Source organism: Ceratotherium simum, chromosome 4 (assembly GCF_057802395.1).
Source record: "Ceratotherium simum simum isolate JZ-2026a chromosome 4, ASM5780239v1, whole genome shotgun sequence".
Classification (NCBI taxonomy): Eukaryota; Metazoa; Chordata; class Mammalia; order Perissodactyla; family Rhinocerotidae; genus Ceratotherium; species Ceratotherium simum.
Genome location: NC_141903.1, coordinates 73,581,248 through 73,603,540, shown reverse-complemented (window position 1 = coordinate 73,603,540; position 22,293 = coordinate 73,581,248). Strand labels below are relative to the sequence as shown.

Below are 22,293 nucleotides of genomic sequence, written 5' to 3'. Positions count from 1 at the left end.
GAATCCTAGCTTGCGGCCGGCTCTCTGGCCTAGTGTTAAGTTCAGCATGCTCCACTTTTGTGGCCCAGGTTCGGTTCCCAAGCACAGACCTACACCACTCATTGGCGGCCATGCCGTGGCAGCGACTCACATACAAAATTGAGGAAGATTGGCAACAGATGTTAGCTCAGGGAAAATCTTCCTCAGTAAAAAATAAGTTAGAGGCCAAGAGATCAGACCTATCCAGTCACATACTCATTCTATATTGAAACCCAGTTTGAAACACACCACTTAGGTTTTGTGAGTATAATTTAATGTAGTTTCTTTTAAAGAGAATTAGAATGAAGAACCTAACTATGTTGGTGATACTGTGCTGTAAGCAGCATGTTGAGTGAGAACAGTTCAGATACCATTACAGAAATGAACAGTCACATATTCTTAAGACTCAAGTACTTTTGACATTTATATTTTCACAGTAACCATTTTTGATAACTCATCCTCTTTATCTGATGACCTCTTTTATGGCAACAATTTAGATGATGATTTCCAATTTCAGTGATCTGGTAACATTTAAATTCAAAGGTACGTATACTCATTTCAGTATACACAATGAGCAATGTACTGATTTTTTACTGCCGCCATAACAAATTACCACAAACTTAGTGGCTTTAACACAACACAACTTTATTATCTTACAGTTTTATGTTAGAAGTCCCACAGGAGTCTCACCAGACTACAATCAGAGCGTCAGTAGGGCTGCATCCCTTTCTGGGAACTCTGTAGGAGAAAGTTTCCTTGCTTTTTCCATTTTAGAGGCTGCCCTTACTACATCCATCTTCAAAGCCAGCAATGTCGAATCTCTCTGATCTTCTTCCATTGTCATGTGTCTCTCCGAAAGCCTCTCCACTTTTAAGGACTCTTAAAACTGGGTTCAGGGCCTGGCCCCGTGGCTCAGGGGTTAAATGAGTGCCCCACTACTGGCGGCCCGGGGTTTGGATCCCAGGCGTGCACCGACGCACCACTTGTCTGGCCATGCTGAGGCGGCGTCCCACACCCAGCAACTAGAAGGATGTGCAACTATGACATACAACTATGTACTGGGACTTTGGGGAGAAAAAGGGGAAAAAAAGGAGGATTGGCAATAGATGTTAGCTCAGGGCCGGTCTTCCTCAGCAAAAAGAAGAGGATTAGCATGGATGTTAGCTCAGGGCTGATCTTCCCCACAAAAAAACAAAACAAAACAAAACCTTCTTCTCCTGCCAAAAAAAAACAAAAAAAACTGGGTCCACCTAGATAATCCACGATAATCTCCCCCCTCAAGGTCCATACCCTACTGCGTAGTCCCTTCTGCCATGTATTCACCAATTCCAGGGATTAGGGCATGGACACCTCTGGGAGCCATTCTTCTGCCTACCACAAGCAGAAACAGCAAGATAAGTACTTTTTTCATCGCCCATCTTCTCTCCAGAAAAATTAACATAATGTAAATGTTTTTATAATAGGTATTACATATGAGGAAAGTATACAGTGAAGCATGAAGCCCAAAGGAACTTTTGTACCGATTCAAACACAGGAGAGATCATGACTCAAATTATCTCAACAGTCTAGTAATATAACGTGGAACTCAACTCCTTTTCAATGGATACTCCAGTTTTAATTATCCCTCTCCTGGTATCATTTCCCTTCACTAAAACAAATAGGTATTTCCAATTTTAAATTCAAAATATAAGAAAATATTTCAAATATTTCATAACAGCTGCTTGTTAAAGAGATATTATTCTTAAATTTCTTCAAAACATTTTGAGGTCTAAAGATAATTTAGCATTTATAAAAAAAGTTATAGTTGTGTACGGTATTTGTTTAGGTAATCAAAATTTAAAATACCGCTATTCAAAAAGTTCCTATTCTAATCAGCCAAAGAAAGGAAAAACATACTGTTACATGGCACAGGGAGAGAAGACAACGTGAGCGGTCTTTGGGTGCAATAGACCTTAAGTGACTATATTTTCTAAACCAAAAATGAGGCATATATCTAATTAAGGGAATTTTCTGACTTTTTACTTTACCTGTACAAAGAGTCTTAAAATATATACATATGTGGAAAGATTATTGTCTTGTAACTGATCCACAAAAGTATCATTCTGAAGTAAAAAAGGCAAAAGCAAAACAAAAAGACCTCTCCTGCAAATTGAAGGTCAGTTTATAACCAGCAGCAAGGGAGCCTGAGGAGTTTTCTATCTGTTAGCAACTGGAGCAGAAGAAAGGAAGACCAGTAGAGAAACAAGGGTCAACTTGGCCAAAACAAAGTTTCCACACTTTTTAATGCACAAAAATTGAAAGCGATCAGCAAGCCACACTGACTTACATATATAAGATATGATCCATTTTTGTATTCCTATAAAATTTCCCCAAAGCCGGTATCAAATTTTCCATGGGGCAACCAAATATGTCTCTTTTCATATTCATATATCAGTAAACATGTACCTAATGTTTCATACTGTTTTAAATAACCACATCCTTTAATTCCTTTAATGTACAACCTGAGTATTTCTGTCCAATCCTGTTCCATGTAGATTCCCAAATTGAAGGAAGTTTGTCAACTCATTTTGTAAAGTGAAAAAAGAGCACAGTATTTTAAACTAAGGTTGTTTTTCTATCCTGACCAGAAATTAATGAGACACTTTAAGAAATATGACAGGTGATCCCAAACAAATACATTGTGTTCCAAAAGCTTACTCATAAGCTGTATTTCTCCCACAGCAAATGATTATCAGATGCCAAGCTAGCCTAGAAACACCTAATTAATTAATAATACCTAGTGGTGGATAAAAACTAGCAGAAAATGCACTATAATTCTCAAAAAAAATAACAAAAATAATGAAATAATATGAATGCAAAATATTGGTACTCCAGGAAATAACTTTTAATGTAATTTCTCTAATTAAATTTATGCATAAACTCTGAAGGGAAATTTCAGCCACTTCTAAAGTTCCTAGAACCTGATAACACTGATTCACTTCAAATTTTCTTTGCTTTAAGCACACTGTGGAGCACCACTCTCCTTTACTAACTGGGATTAAAAGACAACGTGTAACACACAACATAGGTGTGGCACGAAGCAAGCTCTATAAAAATTATATGGTTAGGAACGATTTGAGGTTCACATAACTGGGCAGCAATTTGAAGAGGAGCCAACAAACAAAAGAGGACGTGTGTACATCCACGAAAAAAAAAAATTACCTGAGATAGTACTGTATTAACTAAGGTGCTTTCCAATCTTCCTTTCTAGAAAACCTGGGTCTGAGGTCCCTGGAAGCCAGAACTAGGCAATGGAGTCAAAAGGTTACTCGTTGACTACAGGCCTGGAGCAAAGGCTAACCAAGACCACACTGTAGGTAAAGTAACCTTGTGAAGCAAGTGACACCCCAGACAGCAGATGGAGAACAAGTGCTGACTCCCAAGCATTCAAGCAGACGGAGCCAGCCCATTCTGGAGGTAAAGGCTGAGGTGCTTTCCTGAGAAAGCAGGAGGGCATGGGCACTAGGGTTGCACAGGCAGCCTTTCGCAGCACATCTCTGCCTAAGTCTGTGGGCCAGGCTGCTAAAAGCAATGAATCAGTCTGACAGCTGTGAGGATAGGAAGAAATGGGCAGAGAACGGCAAGTGCTTGATCGTGTTAAAGAGAGAAGTCAAGGAAAGAATCATCATTGCATTAATCCAGCAGTTCACGAACCTGAATGAACATTAGAATCTCTCAGGCATGCCCTTAAAATGCAGAGTCCTAGGCCCCTATCCTTAAAGATTCTTATCGTATATATCTGAATTATGATAATATTCAGCCAAATTTGGGAATTCATCAATAGTTCAATAGATTCTGGAGTAAAATTTAATTACAGAATATTATCAATTTATATCCTCTCACAAAGCAACATTGTGATGCTGCTGGTTTAGAAAAACTATGTACATAAATTATACAACCACACATTTTTGTACAATAAATAATATATGTAAATGTCTGAAAACGTTTAAAACCACAAATCCAAAGCAAGCAAGTTTCTTCAAACATATAAAGAGATGTGAAAAAAAAAATAAAATAGGTAAATATGCTCTCAAGTTTTAAAATTTGAAATGTAAAAATTATATCTGATATTGATACTATAAAGAAAACAGGACACTTTTTATTTCAGAAAGTTCAAGTCTTTCTATCATAATTGAAGGAACCGCATGATTGATTAAATATTATTAGCATTATTTTCCATTAATCTTTTAAATGCAGCCATACACCTGAGTGTTTTGAATTATATAAACACATCCATTAGCAGTCTAAGACTCACCAACATTTATATTATGTGTCTACAGCAGAATCTGAGACGAACCACTACTAAAATAGGTTATAACGTCATTTGGATTTTATGATAAGTTGGTCTGCTGAACTCTAAAATTCATGGAAGGAATTAAATCTTTGAATTTATTTTTTAACAAGTGAAATTCTGCATTGTGCTACTCTGCTTCTGCATATTATTTAGAAAATGGCTATTAAGGCTTTATTGTAAGGGATTGAAAAAAAATCCTATCGTGCACCATGCAAGATGAAGAAAATAATGGTTTACAAATAACTCTTGAATATAAAGGAATCATGGTTTTTCTTCTCAAAATCAAAGATGTTTTTCAGATTAAAGTTACATTAAGAGTTTATGGAAAATTACATCCCTAGCTTAAGAACTTAAACATCTTTAGATTTAGAAAAAGAATGGATGATTATAACTTATAGTGTTTTTAAATGATGCTTTGGGGAAAAGTCTTAATTTATTGTTTCATTCTTTCTAACAGCTTTTTCTTCGGTCGTTACTATAAAATAATGCATTGTCATTCTGAGGACAATTTCTGATTCAGTTCCAATGCTCTTGTGTCTCCATGAGTTTTGGCATTGTTTACCAGCACCTGTGGGAAATCACATACAAGAACGTTAGTATTTTATTTATTAACAATATCTATATTTAGATTCATAGAAGGCAAGTATGCCAAAGGGCAGCAGGCAATATCAAACTACATAAGAAAAAGTGACTATGTGCAATTTTCCAGTCATTTTTGCTGAAATAAATTGTTCAACCAAAGCTAACATCAGAGATAAGCACAATTTATTCAAATGCTCAATTAGTATAGACGCCAACATTTTGATTGTTACCGCTGTCAGCACTATACAAAATTAAAGGTTTTGTTTGGTGGCTTTGTTTACAGTACTGTCACCTCTAAGCCCTTACCCAAAAAGACCATTTTATGCATAGAATTGTCCAAATGACATTGTTTTCCTTTAAAACCACAGCTTAGGATCAAGGTTCTAGGTTCTAAGCTCTATCAAGAAACTTCCCATGATTTTCACCAATTCCACAAACTAGAAGATTTAATTCCAGTAGATCAATCCATTACTAAGACATTTTTTGGTAGTTCATTTTCAAACACTGTGAAGGGTCTGAGATTTTGCTCTACTTGCAAGCTAACAAGTTAGCCTGCCAAAGTTCCATGGATACTGCCAAAAGACACGGGACTCCTGGGTCAAAGACAAACGTCTTTCTTATTCATGGTACAGCAAACAGCATGAGCATCAGCAAACTTGCATCCATTCCCCTTGCCCTCTAAGTCTCACAAGGCAAGCAACATGGATGCACACATCTAGTTTCCGACATGCACAGTGAGTTGCATGACAAGAGGGGAACCTGAGCCTAGGAGACTTAAATCTTTTACAATTGGCAGGACTCATGCCTACCCTTTGCTCTGGAGGGAGACACTTACCTCTGTATCTCAAGGCTGTCACTATACAAACATCCTTGAAACGACAGTCTGGAACAAAGGGCAGTCAGGCCTTCTACTCACAGGATGTTTAGAAATGCAAGAGACCCATGGTGAAGTGTCTCCCAACACTCATACAAGTTCTAAATTTTGGATTTGCAATATGTTGATTATAATGCCTTTCTCCAAGCATTTTGTTAATATTTCTTTAATATTGTATTTTTCACTGAAAGGCAAATAGTATGTCAAATGCTGTCTTCTCATTAATTTTCATCATGCGTTTAAAATTGTTGGCTGGAGTTACGAGAATCTTAACCCAATACATGTTTTATATACTCTACCATTTAAAAATAATTTTATATATATATAGGTTTATATATTTAGATAGCAAAGCCATCCCATGAGAAGTAGAGTAGAAATTGTCACATGCCTATATTTTAGAAAAGACAAGAAGAAGAAAAACAATTTTTCTAAAGATAATATGAACATCCCATTCAAGTCTGCTACTTCTAAACCTATTCTAGCTACCTATTTGCCTCCACTGCAGTGGTCATAAGAAATACCACAACCAGCACCTAGCACCTTTGATCTTTTCTTATTCTACATAGCACATTCAGTGAATCTATTTCCTACAGGTTAAATCAGTGGTTCTCAACCAGGGGTGATTACACCTCAGATACTGTTTGGTAATGTCTAGAAGACACTTTTCGTTGTTACATGTGGGGTGGAGGGAGGAGGACAGTGCTACTGGCATCTAGCGGTCAGAATGGTTGGGGATGCTGCTAAACATCCTACAATACACAAGACAGCAACCCTCACCCCTCCTCCAACAAAGAGCCAAGATGAAATATTTTCAATAAAATCAGTGCCTTACATCAATGAGCTCGTAGTCATTTTTGGCATGTAAGTGTCTCAGTAGGTACCAACGTGCAGTTGATACAATAGATTTGGGATACCCAGGCTGATACACCACTCTCTCCAAAAGTCGCCGTGTCTCTCTGGGAAAAAGATATTTACATTTAGTTCAAAGCATATAAATTAATATAAGATATTTCATATACTTTCATACACAAACATTTCATACACATACATATACATTATATAAATTAATATATTTCATATACTTTTATACACATATATCATCTTTCTCATTCTTTTGCAGATGTGGTGCTGATTACTTCATGAATTTTTTATTCATATAACAATAAAGGTAATAATCATGGTTAACATTTATTAAATGTTTATTCTGTGCTAGGCACTATGCTAAGTGTTTTACACATATGGTCACATTTAATAATCACAACCATGTAAGGTAGGTTGCTGTTATTATTTTGCAGATAAGTAAATTAAAGCTCATCCAAATAGAATGGGGAAAAGGCCCCTATTTTATGAGCACTTCTAAGGGCTCTACCCCTAATCTTTTTTGAAAATAGGCAAAAAAGTAAGTAAATCAATAAACAATACAAAGATAATATAAAGTGGAACAAGAAGAAATATTTAACATCTACCCTAGAGGCTGAGTGTATAATATCAGGCTTTTAGCATATGTATGTTTTCAAAGACAGGTACAGTATGTGAACCCAAGTAATAACAGGTTGATTTACAGTTGTGTTCTAATTTTTTCTTCCCTAATTTACTAACATCTATGACTCCAAAGACTTCTGTACTGATAGAAACAACATAAACAGTGGTAACTCAGAACTGCTGAATAGGAGGATCTTATAAGCAGCAATTGGCTTGAAACAGGAGCTAAAGAACTTGTCTCAAAGATGCTTTTACGCTGGAATCACATAGTAAGCACGTGTTTTTTCTTAGACTGCATGTTTATTTGGACTGATTTTTGGTGGTGATACAAACTATGGGAGGTGCTAACAGAGACTACGAAGGAAGAGGGTTAAGGCCCTATAAGACACCCACACCGAGCATCAACAGAAAGAGTCCATTAGGAAGCTTAAATTATAGCCTGAAATATTTCTTGATGAAATCAGTCATAAAAAAATGTCCAAAATTAAATATTAATAAATGGTGCTGAAACTGCTGATTAGCCATAGGTCTTAATTGTTCCTTCAGTCCTATTTTGTGATGTTGACGTGACCTCTGCCACATATTTATATGTATTAAGCTCTATGGCTACAATACCTACTCTGTTTCAATAATGTATGCTCCAAAACCACTGTTTTACTTATAGTTGCTTTGTGTTATGTGTGATATCCATTAGAGCAGATATTATTCTCAGAATTTTTAAATATTCTTGCCTGTTTTATCATCCATATAACCTTTAAGTAATTTTCTTCAAATTTATTTCTGACCCTATCCCCACCCTTCAATAAAAAGATTGCTAGAATTTTTATATTTTAATCTGAGAAGCTTTTGGATTTTCTAGATATAAAAACCACATTACTTATAATATGTCTCTGCCTTTTCAATATTCATTATTCTTTTCATAGCTTATTGCCTTATAAGAACTTATGTCAATCTAGCCTTGAACTTGGGTCTTTTCAGTTTTGTTTGTTTCTAGAATCTACCGTGGCTCATACTAAGACAGTGGAGAGCAAAATCTCTAAGGCCTTCTTCACTTGAAATGCTGCCATGCTAAATCTTTCATATTCTATATCTGTGTACCAAGTTACTTTTTTAAAACAAATGTAAGACTTTATTTTCTTCCTTATTGGCTTACTAGAAACAGCCTTTCCAAAGTAGATACAAATACATGTATAATGCCAAAGTTTGTTAAATTAATTCTAAATCTTTGTTTCCTAAAAGGATTGAAAGTGAAGAAATATTTCCAAGAAAAAAAATAAACAAAGATTCTTCATACCTTGCACCCATTTTGCGGTTGAATTGTAACAAAGCTTGTAAAAAGACAGCCAGTGGACAAAAGCAAAGTTTCAAGGCCTCGGTTGTTGCTTCTTGAACCAAGGATGGCCAGTGATCATTGGAAATATGAGCCTACAATAATATAAGACAAATATTAAATCAAAGCTTTTGACACGTTTACTTTAAAAGAATGCAATTCAACTGTCATTTATTGAGTGCCTACCTGTCCAAGTCACCATGTAAATGCCACAGGGAGCATAATTCTACAAAATTATTAAGATTTGATTTCTGCCTTTAAGGAGCTACAAAACAAGGTGGACTGGGATAAAGGAAGGTTTCAAAGAAGGGATATCACTTAAAAAACACTAAAATATTTGTTAAAAGAAAATGCACTATTCTATTATATAGGTTAATAAAACTTATCAGTTACTAAGCTTCTGAGGTACCAAACATACAAAATTCAATTTAACATGATTCTTTAACTGGTGGTGACAAATATTTCAAAAATTATCTAAGGAGAGAAGAAAAGCTGAAATGAAATACTTCAATAAAATCCCAATACAGAAAAAAGGTGCAAAGCAGATCAGATATAAAGACATTAAACCAAAGTCATCAATACTGAAAACTTTTTAAGAATTTCACTTTATGGAGAAAATGTTAAAATATCTATACACTACTTAGGTTGCAAACTTTAGTTTCTTATAATATGCATTGACTGGGAAATAACACAGATATGTATTTCCTAAGAAATACCTGAAAATAAAATGGTTAACACTCTACTGAATTATGTAGGAAGAAAAAAAATATTTTTAAAATCTTTCATTAAAAACCTCATATTGTAACCAAGATTTCATAATTACAGGTACCTAGAATACACATTTTAATAAAGCCAATATAATGAGTCAATACATAGTCCATTTCAAACACTAAATTATTAAAAAATATATATTAGAGCAATAAACTCTGAGGGGAACACAGGCGACAGTAATTTGTGTAATCAAAGAAGCTATAAAGAGAATGAATTTGAAAACAGAGAATGGAAGTTGTGAGGCATCTCCTATAAAGATGGGAGCAATGGGACCCTGTACATCTAGCAAAGAAAATAAGGCAAAGTCCATACTAATAAAATTATTCCTAATATATTTTTAAAAACCAATAACACAAAACTATCACTGGTTGCTTTTATAATGCACTCTCTAATTTCCAAGAATTCATATAAAGTATTCTGTAAAGGTAGCCCAAAGATTATTATGCAAGGAAAAAGTTTCTACATGTAACTGGTATATTAAACAATGTGATTAGAATGCACTTATTTTTGTCTCCCATTATGTCTTTAAAATGTATTATATGAGGGAGACTTTTCCTCTGTCCCTGGATATAAAATTACAGTAGGCCTCGTGACTCTTACATCTATTTTTCTTACATTCATTCACAAATACAGTCTTAATTAGAATGTCCTCTTCTTTTTAATACTTCAACCTTGACTCAAAGGTAATATTTGCACCCTACTCCCATCTCCTCAGCTCCCACCTAGAGTATGGTTACAGGCAGCAGCAGATGGCTGCTCCTCCTCCCAACACTCCCACCTTGTCTTGCTAATTGTAGTTTCAGGCCTCTACTGAAATACCAGAAGTTTGTATTTGACTGGTGCCATTATAAGAAGATGTCTAGTTCTCCAGGCTTGACAGATATTTAAAACTTTTTTTCTGATCCAGACTTTCCAGGCTTTACCAGAGACACCCAATTTCATGGGACCAGTTATGTAATCAGTGCGATTCTCCAAGGCTTCTTTTGTATCTTTCTATGTACCAATAAGCACGCACACCCACACACACAGGATGCATTTAGAGATATATATTCTTAAAAATATATACCACACATACATACACTCTAACAGGATATCATGCACACTGTTACACAGTTTTCCCCCCAACACACCCACTTAAACATTTATCTTGAAGAGTTTTCCACACTAGCACATAGGACTTCTAGATCAATAGACCTAACTTGGTATCAGAAAACAGATGTCAAGTCAAAAATTACTGGAAATCCCTCTTACAGAACGTCAAATTGAACTGAGAAATGACTGAAATGTTAATTATTGGCATCTTTGTCACAGATGAGTAGCTGGGTTAATTCTAACTTAAATCATGAACAAACAAAAATGTATATTCTCCCATAATTCAACTTTTAAAATTGCAATCTTTGTTTTTTCCCCAAACATTGACAATGTTCTGCTGGAGTCCATGGGTTTATTTTACTCTTATATCCATCAAAAGCCCAAATCGAAAGTCTGTGAGGAGGCCACACTAGAAGGCAATGAAAGAACAGGGACTCAACAGAATATCACTATGTAAAAAGCTTTCATCTTAAAGAAAAATACAAGAATCAATTTTTCATGATCATAACTATAACATGCTCTTACCCTGCAGACTTCTAATGCAAGCAGTGCTAGTCTCAACAGACTTGAGAGCTTCCCACTCCAACTGCCCTGTTGGGATGCTACTTGTAGACTCTTTCTATAACACATCTCTGCAGCACCCATCATTCCTTGGGACTGATATATATGTGCCAGCCACTGCAGAACAGAAAGAGAGAAGAATCCCAAAAGATTTTAATTTAGTACACAGTCTGATACTCCACTTCCAACAAATTCAATAAACTTAGATGAATTTTTTTTTTTTTTGGTGAGAAAGATTAGCCCTGAGCTAATATCCATTACCAATCGTCCTCTTTTTGCTGAAGAAGATTGGCCCTGGACTAACATCCATGCCCATCTTCCTCTACTTTACATGGGACGCTGCCATAGCATGGCTTGACAAGCGGTGTGTTGGTCCGCGCCCAGTATCCAAACCTGCGAACACCAGGTCGCCAAAGCAGAACGCACGAACTGAACCGCTACGCCACAGGGTTGGCCCCTAAGTTTTTTATTTAATTATTAGTAACTTTGTGCCCAAAAGATAAAAATCATAGGTCAGGAAGGGGGTAGCCAACTTGCCCATTCTATTAGCAACAGCTTCCTAATCACACCTAGTCTGAAGTCTTAAAAAGTCTCCCCAAATGGCAAGTCAGAAGCAAAACCAAAATGCAATGTGAAAACAGATATATCAGGTAAACATTAACCAAAAGAAAGTTTGTACAGCTGCATTAACATCCAACAAAGTAGACTTTAAGACAAGAAATATTAAGGGATAACGGGAGCTGTTTCATCATGACGAAAGCGTCAATTCAACAGGAAGATGTAATACTCCTACATTTGTATACACCTCGTAACACAGAATTTATGAAGCAAAAGTTGACAGAAATTAAAAAAGAAACAGATAAGCCCAGGATCAAAGCTGGAAATTTTAACACACCTATCACAGCAATGATAAAAGAAATAGACAAAAAAAAAAAAAATCAGTAAGGATACAGAAGATTTAAACATAATGAACCAGCTTGACTTAAATTACATATTTAGAAGACTATACTCAATAACTGCAGAATACACATTCTTTGTAAATGTATATGCAACATTTACTAAATCTGACCATATGCTAGGTCATAAAGCAAGTCTGAACACATTTCAAAGAATTGGAATCATACAAAGTCTATTCTGATTTAGTGGAATTAAAGTAGAAATCAGTAACAGAAAGATAACCAAAAATTCCCCCCATATTAAAAATTTTGCAACATGCTTTGGAAAAAAGATTAGTCAAAGAAGAAATCCCAAGGAAAATTATAAAACGTTTTCAAATGAATGACATGGAAGCACTATATAAAATCTTGTGGGGTGCATATATTTGAGAAAGATGGAAAATCAATGATATAAGTTCCTATCTCAAGAAGGTAGGGGAAAAAAATAAATCCAAAGAAAGTAAAGAAAACAACAGAGAAGAAATCAATAACATGTAAGATAGTATAATAAAGAAAATCAAAACAAAAAGTTGTTTCTTTGAAAAGTTAATAAAATTGCTTGCTATCAAGAAAAAAATTAGAAAACACAAATTACCAGTAAAAGAATGAAAAAGGGAAAATCATTACAGATTTTACAAACATTAAAAAGAGGATATCATAAAATTTGAAATTGAGATGTGCTGGACAAATTCCTTGCAACTCACCAATGCTAAAGAAACAGGATATCTTAATAGTCCTATTTAATCTCTAATAATAAAAAAAAAAAACCTTTCCACTAAAGAAAATTCTCGGCCTGAATGGCTTCAATGGTGAATTCTTCCACACATTAAAGAAATAAATGTCACTCTTAGACAAACTCTTTCAGAAAATGAAGAAAAGAATAACAACATAGATACCAAAACCTAACAAGGACCTTATGAGAAGGAAAAATTACAGGCCAGTCTCTCTCATGAATATAGGTACAAAAATTCTAAACAAAGATATTAACAAATTGACTCCAGCAATATATAAACAAAATAATACATCATGACCAAGTAGGGTTTCTTCTAAGAATGCAAGTTTGGTTTAACATTTGAAAATCAATGCAATCAATCTACCACATTAACACAACTAAAAAAAGAACAGATGCCACCCCAACAAAATCTGATAACTCAATACCCATTCAAGATAAAAAACAAACAAATCTCTCTCGACAAATTCAGAACAGAAGAGAACTTTCTTAATCTGATAAATATATCTACAAAAACCTACAGCAAACATCATTTTTAATAACGAAATAGTAAATGCTTTTTACCTGAGGTAGAGAATAAGACAAGAATGTTCACTTATCATCACTTCTATTTAACATTATATTCAAGGTTCTGAACAGTGCAATATGGCATGATAAAAAATAATACAAAAATATTGAAAAGAAAAAGTAAAACTTTATTATTCACAAATGACATAACTGTGTATGTAGAAAATCCAAAACCATTTCAAAAGAATAAGTGAATTTAGCAAGGTTGCTGGAGGGTCAATTTACAAAAGTCAACTACATTTCTAAATGTTTAGAGCTAACATACAGAAAAAAATTACCAATGGAACAGAAAATATCAACTAACTAGAAATAAATTTAATGCAAGAATGTAAAAGACCTCGATGTTGAAAACTGTAAAACATTGCTGAGAGAAATTTAGAATTTAAATAATTTGAGGAATATACCACATTCATGAATAGAGAAACTCAGTAGTATTACTTTGTAACTCTCCCCAAATTAAACTACAGATTCATGCAATTCCAATCAAGATCCAAGCAGGACTTTTGTTTGTGGCAGGAGGGAAGGGTAATTGACAATTTATATGTAAATGAAAAAAGACCTAAAATGAGAGCCAGTCCTGATGGCCTAGTGGTTAAAGTTTGGGGCACTCTGCTTCAGCGGCCCGGGGTTCAGTTCCCAGGCATGGAACCACACCACTTGTCTGTCAGTAGCCACGCTGTGGCGGCAGCTCACATAGAAGAACTAGAAGGACTTACAACTAGAATATACAGCCATGCACTGGGGCTTTGGGGAGGAGAAAAAAAAAAAAGAAATAGGACAAAAAAAAAAGACCTAAAATGACTGAGACAAATTTGAAGAAGAACAACAAAGTGGGGGGTCTATTACCTCCACACATCAAAAATGAATTATAAAGCTATAAGCAAGACTAAACAAATAGATCAATGGAAAAGAATCAGGAGCCCTAAAAGACCCACACATACACAGTCACCTGATTTATGACAAAAGCATCACTACAATTCAGTGGGAACAGGATGGTCTTTTCAAAGAATTGTGCTGGGACAATTAGATATCCATATAGAAAAAAATAAACCTTAACCCTCTATATTCACAAAAATTAATCCAGGATGGATCATAGACCTACAAGTGAAAGGTAAAACAATAGTTTCTAAAACAAAACATAAAAATATCGTTATGAACTTGGAGTAAGCAGAGTTCTTAAATACAACACCTCAACAAAGCATTAACCATTAAAAATGATAAATTAGACTCCATTAAAATTAAGACCTAGTCATAAAAAAGTAACAATAAGAGAGTACTAGGCCAAGGCACAGACGTTAGAAAATATCTGCAATACAAATATCCAAAAGCGTGCTTGTATCCAGAAAATATAATGAATTCCAACAATTCAATAAGAAAACAGCTGATGAAAAACTACACTAAAAAAAAAGGCACTTTAAAAAGAGGATATCCAAAGGTTTGATAAGCATAAGAAAAGTGGCAAAACATCATTGGTCATCAGGTAAATTCAAGTTACAACCACTACAAGATACCATTACCTACATATCTACTGAAAAGGGGAAAAAAAATAACCACCATCTGGCAATATCAGCAATGGGAATGCTCAGAATTTGCTGATGGGAACATAAATTGGAAAACCACTTTAGAAAACTGTTTGACAGGACTTATTAAAGTAAACATACATATACCCTATCACCTATCAAAAGACATATCCAGGATGGACATAGCAGCATCAATCATAATAGCTAAAATCTGGAAATAATCCAAATGTCCATCAACAGTAAAAGGGACATATTTAAGAGTATATTCATAAAATGAAATGAAAAAACTATGGCTACATGAAACAACTAAATGAATCTCAGAGACATGATGTTGAATGAAAGTAACCAGATACAAAATAAGACTCCATTTACATGAAGTTCAAAAACTGGCAAAACTAGACAGAAGTGACAGAAGTCAGAATAGTGGGTCTCCCTTTTTTTCGAGGTGGGGGAAGATCAAAGCGAGAGGCAAGAGGAGGGCAGCTAGGTTGCTGGAAATGATTGTATCTTGATATAGGTAGTGGTTAAAGAGGGACATACATATGTAAAAATATAATGAGGCATATTTTTAAGATTTTTACACTCTATTCTTTGTGAATTATATCATAGCATAAGATAAAACATACATGCTACCTCTTAAGACTTTACTTTAATTTATCTTTTAATTTTTCCCTTTTAGTTTGACAAGGTATTTTTCCCCTTGATAAAGAATATGAGATCATCAATATCCAGTCGACCTTAGCGTCCCTTAATGCTCATATAGCAAACACTCTAAGAGAGATAAAAAGCACTATCTTTCTTCAAGGATTACAGTAAGGAGGCTTAGCTTGCATAATCCAACTTTTGCCATTATAATGATAATCGTTTTAAGCAGGGACATCAAAAAATTGATAAAATGCAAGATCAAAATGAAGAAGAAATTGTGGTAAAATAAGCTTCTGTAAAATCTATACCAAAAAGCTCCTCTGATATTTTCTCTGAAGCACAGAGGGAACTGTAACAAACTGAACAAAGTAATTACGTGCTTTCTGTATTTTAATATCAAGAAGAATAAAGTATATAATGATCATGATATATTTGCCATGTGGATAACCAGAGCCAGCTAAAAGGGCAGTCTGTTGATTCGGGCATCAAATCTGAAAATAACTATTTCTTAAAGCACTAAATATCCATTAAAATCTTGGATATGGGTTACCCGTAAAGTAACTAAGGAAAAACTACATACATCCCCTCTAAAGGTAGAGTTAAAGACCGTTATGCTAACCGTATTATAAAATGTTTTAAATGTAAATAAATAAATGTAAACGTAAATAAAAGGTAACACTTCTTTAGCTCTCTTATATCAACCCCATGTAAAACATTCAACATTGTTTTAAATTGAGGAAATTTATAATCAACAATTAAGAAAGCTTTGAAGTACTGTAGCAGCAGATCCTAAATTAGTATTCAATTTCCTGAGTTTCTCTAATCACAATACCCTTTAAATCTTGAAAATGAGAGATATATGGTGAGTTTACAGACAAAAAAAATATAAATGGAGTATACTCCTGACCTCATCTAATATGATGGAGTATTTTAATTCAAGACTCAGGTAAGAAGGAGAGAATTTACCTGCCAAGCTGGAACAGAGGTTGAGTTGGACATGACTGTTTTTTGCAGCTCTTCAAGTACAGCATCTGGGAGAGGCTTTCGCGACTGCAGGAGTGGTTTACACTGAACTTGTCTCAAAAGTAAGATAACAGCTGGCTGATCAGGGTTACTTTTTAAATTCTAAAAATAAAATCCCAAATAGAAATACATCCAATAGGTTCTTAAATGTTAAATGTAAAAGGCGATTATTTATTTTTTCCCCCAAAGCCCCAGCAGATAGTTGTATGTCATAGTTGCACAGCCTTCTGGTTGCTGTATGTAGGATGCGGCCTCAGCATGGCCGGAGAAGCGGTGCGTCGGTGCGCGCCCGGGATCCGAACCCGGGCCGCCAGCAGCGGAGCGCACGCACTTAACCGCTAAGCCATGGGGCCAGCCCCGTAAAAGGCGATTATTAAGCTATTCTCCATGTTGGGAAAAAAATCTGAATTTACCCTTTTCTTATTAAAAGATAAACAACTGCAAAAGTAAAATAAATAAAACACTGAACATCTTGGGAATATCAAACTCTACATTCAAACTTTAAAATCGCTAATGCTATTATTGTAGTTTATGTCATTTATTTTAGATTAAGTATATCCCTTTGACTTGGTTTATTCTCAGGTGATATGCTGAAAAACTCAGGTTCTGAATTTCAGGAGGTAGCTAAACTAAGAAAATATAAAATTAACAGTGAAGGCTAACACTATTCCTTATTGGAAGAAGCCATACTATATAAGGAGAGAGCTATAAATCTTTTCCTTTCTCAACCTCTTAACAAAGATATTCATTGCACATCCTCCCTCCAGGCACAGACTTCTTACACTTTGGGAGTAAGAGAAAGATCTGTTTACCCATTTCCTTAAGCTATTATTTGTACCCTAAAACACATACATACATAAATAAATGTATTGTACATATGTATATGTAGCTCCTTCCATATATATATATACATATGGAAGAAGTTAAAGAAAGTTCTCTAAATAAGTCCTTCCACTATTGTTTTAAATACTTCTTTATTGCTTGTCCCTCAATAACATACTTCTTTATTTTTTATTAATTAGGTCATAGTCTTAAACATATTTATTTCTAAAATGTATGATTTCTTTCTTCTAAGTAAGAATTGGAACAATAAAATGACAAGGAAAGGTGCATAAAAGTATCCCTTATTATGTCAGAGAGAGCATAGCAACTGTCACTTTATGCTTGCTAAACACTCACTGTATAATCTTAACCTGTCCTGAACTTGGAGGGAATTTCTTAAATAAAAGAGAAAATTTATTACTCTACTTTTCAGAAAATTCAAGGACCAAAGGGATCTTCAAATATTCATTCTTCTTTCTCTGTAAAATTTACATTGATCTCTCAAAAAACATTTCTAGAAACACAACACAATCTCCCTGGTAAGTATTTATGAAAAAAGATGTTTTCAGGAAAAGTGACGTTTAAAATTCTCTTTATCCATTTAACTATTTCTGAGTAGGTTTATGAAGCTGATTTATTCATTCAATAACTATTTTTTGAGCCCCTACTATGTGCTAGGCAAGGTGCTAAGAATTTACTCACAGAACCTACAACCTAGGTATGTAAAAACTGACTACTGAGTAGTTTCAGTCACCTACTTAATCTCCACAATCATTCTGTTTGGTTCAGAACTTTGGAAAAATGCAAAGATGCTGGAAAACAGCATTCTGAAGCGAGTAATCAGAAATCAAAGGAAAATACTGCCTCCATAATGTTATCAAAAAAAAAAAAGGCCTATTAAGGCCTTAAGTCCTAGAGTCAGACAAATACAAGCCCAAATGGCAACTATATCAATTTCTAGCTGTGAACTCCTGTGCAAATTACTTATCCTCACTATGCCCTGGTTTTCTCATTTGTAAAAATGGGAACAATAATAAATATGTATGTCATACGATTGTTGTAAAGTTCAACTACAAACTGCTACATGTATTGACTGGCTTACAGTAAGTACTCAACAAATGCTGGGAATTATCATCATCATCATCACCACCACCACCACCACCACCACCACCACCACCACCACCATACGCTCTTCAAATAACATGCACTCTATTTTTAAAGTTATTTTCCAAGTAGGGTAAGAATCCATGAATCTCAACGCTCAATTCTGTAACAGTACCTTTGTGCAAAGGGCTTCAGCTTCAGATATCCTTCCTGTGTCTACCAGACCAGTGACAGCTTGGGAGAGAGACCACTTTTCAAGAGATTGGTTGTAATTTTCAAGGAATTCTTTGTCCTTAACTGTAAACAAAAAACATCAATGTAACTTTCTTCTGCCATTTATAATGTATCCTCAGAGGAGTAATTAGTTGCTAGGAAGTATTATTATTAGACTTGCCATGCATATATAATTTTTAAAACTTACATGTACCAGTGGAATACCTTAGACTATCCTGACATGAGATAGGTTTCTGAAAAGTTTCATGGTAGGAATATTTGTGGTTGAATAACTTAAGACTTTATGTACTTGTGACCTACATCAAAAACCACTATATCTGCAGTAAAACTGAAAATAATTCATTGAAAAAAATTAAAGATTTATTGTGATATAATTGACATAAATTACACATATGCACGTATTCGAACTGTACAACGTGATGACTTTCGACATAAGTATACACGCGTGAAACATCACTATAATCAAGATAATGAACATACTCATCATCAAGAAAAGCTTCCTCCTACCCCTTTAGAATCACTTCTGTCCCCAACAGACCTCTCCTCTTACTCTCTGTCCCCAGGAAACCACTAACCACTTTTAGTCAGAATAGATCAGTTTGCATTTTCTAAAATTTCATATAAATGGAATTGTAAAGTATAAACTCTTTGGCATCTTTCACAGCTGTTAACATAATAAATTACATTCATTTTCAAATGTTAAAGCAACCTTGAATTCCTAGGATATACCCCACGTGATCATGATGCATTATTATCTTTTTTATGTGTTACTGGCTTTGAATTGCTAAAGTTTCGTTATGAATTTCTGCATCTGTAGTAGTTTAGTAGTTTGCTTGTAATGTCTTTGTAATGTACGGTTTTTGCTTGTAATGTACGGTTTGGGTATCAGGGTATTGTCAGCATCCTAGTAGAAGGCAGGAAGTGCTATCACCTTTTCCATTTTCTGGACAAGTTTGTGTAGAACTGGTATTCTTACTTAAATGTCTGGTAGAACTCATCAGTGAAGCCATCCGGTCCTGGAGTTTTCTTTGTGGGGAGATTTTAACTATAAATTCAGTGTCTTTAATAGACATAAAGCTATTTAGTTTATTTCTTCTTAAGCGAGTTTTGTGTCTTTCAAAGAATTTGTCCACTTTATCTAAGTTGCCAAATTTAATGGCATAAAATTGTTCATGAGATTCTCTTATTAGCCTTTTAATTGCTATAGTGATGTACCCTCTTTCATTCCTGACATCAGTACTCTGTATTTTTTTTCCTGATATTTCTGGCTAGAGGTTTATCAATTTTATTGATCTTCTCAAAGAAATAGTTTTTGCTTTTGTTGCTTTTCTGTTTTCTATTTCATTGATCTCTACTCTTTATTATTTCTTTTCTTCTGCTTACTTTGGGATTAATTTCCTCTTCCTTTTTCTAGTTTCCTAAGGTAGAAGCTGAGATATTGATTTGAAGCCTTTCTTATTTTCTAATGTAGACACTTAAAGTTATAAACTTCCCTATAAGTAGTGCTTTAGTAGCATTGTAGAATTTTGATACATTGTTTTTCATTTTCATTCAGTTAAAAATATTTTCTAATTTCCCTTCTGATTTATTCTTTGACCTGGATTATTTAGAATTATATTATTTAGTTTCCAAATATTTGGGAATTTTCCAGATATTTTTTCTGTTATTGATTTTTAATTTAATTCCATTGTATCAAAATAATATACTATGTATGATTTGAATCCTTTTAAATTTATTTAGACCTGTTTTATGGCTCATAATATGATATATCTTGGTAAATGTTCTGTGTGCAGCTGACAACAATATGCATTCTGCTGTTGTTAGGAGAAGTGTTCTATAAATGCCAATTAGGTCAAGTTAGTTGCCAGTGTTGTTCAAGTCTTTATTATAACTTTACTGATTTTCTGTCCAATTGTTCTATCAATTATCAAAAGAAGAGTGTTGAATCTCTAACAATAATTGCTGATTTGTCTCTCTCTCCTTTAAGTTCTGTAAGTTTTTGCTTCATGCATTTTTCCATAATTTCATTTTTTCTACTTATTTTACTGTGAAATACAACACTGATTTTATGTGTTTTGAAGCTTTGTTACTCGGTGCCTAAATATTTAGTATTGTTACATCCTCTTGATAAATTGATTCCATTGTGAAACGACCCTCATCACCGGCAATATTCTCTGTTCTGATACCTAATTTGTCTGAATACAACAGGGCCATTCTAGCTTTCTTTTGATTAGTGTTAGCATGGTATATCTTCTTCCATCCTTTTACTTTTTAGGCTATTTTTGTCTTTAAATATAGATTTATATTTTGCCTAGCTTCTTTTAGGTAGTATATAGTTGGCTCTTGCCTTTTTATCCAATCTGACGACCTCTGCCTTTTAACAGGAGTATTTAGACCATTTATATTTAACTTGATTACTGATATGGTTGGGTTTAACTCCAGTGTGTTGTTATTTGTTTTCTATTTGTCTTATGTATTCTTTGTTCCCTTTTCCTCGTCTTTTGGATTATTTTCTATTATTCTATTTTATCTACTTTGTGACTTCTTAGCTATAACCCTATTTTTTTAGTGTCTACTTTAAGGTTTAGAGTATTTATCTTTAACCTGTCACAGTCTATGGTTAAGTAATATTATACCACTTCACTTACAGTATAAAAACTTTACAATAGAATGCTTCCATTTCCCCTCCTGGTCTTTTTGCCATTGCTGTCATATGTACTTTAAACAGTCAATTACATTTTGAAGAGATTTCTATCATGTGTCATATGTGGATCTGTTTCTATTGATTGATTTTTCTCCTTATTGTGAGTGGTATTTTTCTGCTTCTTTGCATGCCTATTAAGTTTTAACTGCATACCAGACATCGTGAATTTTACCTTGTTGATTGCTGGATAATTTTGTATTCCTATAATGTTCTTGAGATTTCTTCTATATGCAGTTAAGCTTCTTGAAAATGACTTGATATTTCCAAGGCTTGTTTTTAAGCTTTGTTAGATGAGACCATAACAGCCTTTACTGTAGAGCTAATTATACCCATCACCTTTTGGTAATATGCTTCCGAGTACTTTACCCTGAATTTACCATGTATAAAATGCTTTTTTAAACTTACTTGAAGCAGAAACAGCAGATAACAGTGCCAAGTATAAATCCACCCTCTTTGGCTGAGTGTTGTTCACTAAAGCCAGTTTATCATCAGCATGACACGCTGCCATTAGCCCAGCCCAGATAGCAGGATCACCTAAACACAGGAAATATAGTTAGCAGGCTTGTTAATAGCCACATGTTGCTGAAAAACTACCAAAATGAGAGTAAGAGTTCACAAATACCAAATAAAATAAAATAAAATAAATTGTATCTCCAGAAAAATTCCATTTCCATTCTGAAAAGATTCCTTGGAGTACCATCAATCAAAACTGTACTTTGTTCAACTAAAGATCTACAAGGAGTAGGTGTACAGGTACCACACGTAACTACAATTATATTTACTTTCATTGGACTCCAAGTCTCAAACAGGCACTCATCTTTATCCCTTAGTCCCTGTTTTAAGCTTCTTATATGATGACTCTGCTTCCTTGAGTATGTATTTCTTCAGAATATATGGGAAAGTCAGAAGAGCATTAGAGAAGAACTCATCTGGGCAATCTCACCTTTCTAAAGTTTATGTCACTTA

The 22,293-nt window shown here is 34.4% G+C and overlaps 1 protein-coding gene across 4 annotated transcripts in view; it reads right to left on the bottom strand.

The window, feature by feature from the left end:
* Window positions 1-2,282: 2,282 nt before the first annotated feature.
* The window catches only part of SKIC3 (SKI3 subunit of superkiller complex), a 79,200-nt gene continuing 59,189 nt past the window's right edge, over window positions 2,283-22,293 (bottom strand). For all 4 annotated transcript variants that reach the window (XM_087430022.1, XM_087430021.1, XM_087430023.1 and 1 more), the window contains 7 exons: window positions 21,733-21,861; window positions 18,565-18,686; window positions 16,407-16,565; window positions 11,008-11,160; window positions 8,584-8,714; window positions 6,640-6,763; window positions 2,283-4,919 (listed from right to left, as the gene is read on the bottom strand). In XM_087430022.1, the coding sequence (XP_087286148.1) occupies window positions 4,845-4,919; window positions 6,640-6,763; window positions 8,584-8,714; window positions 11,008-11,160; window positions 16,407-16,565; window positions 18,565-18,686; window positions 21,733-21,861 (893 nt within the window). In that variant the 3' untranslated portion in view covers window positions 2,283-4,844. The remainder of the gene's footprint in view (window positions 4,920-6,639; window positions 6,764-8,583; window positions 8,715-11,007; window positions 11,161-16,406; window positions 16,566-18,564; window positions 18,687-21,732; window positions 21,862-22,293) is intronic.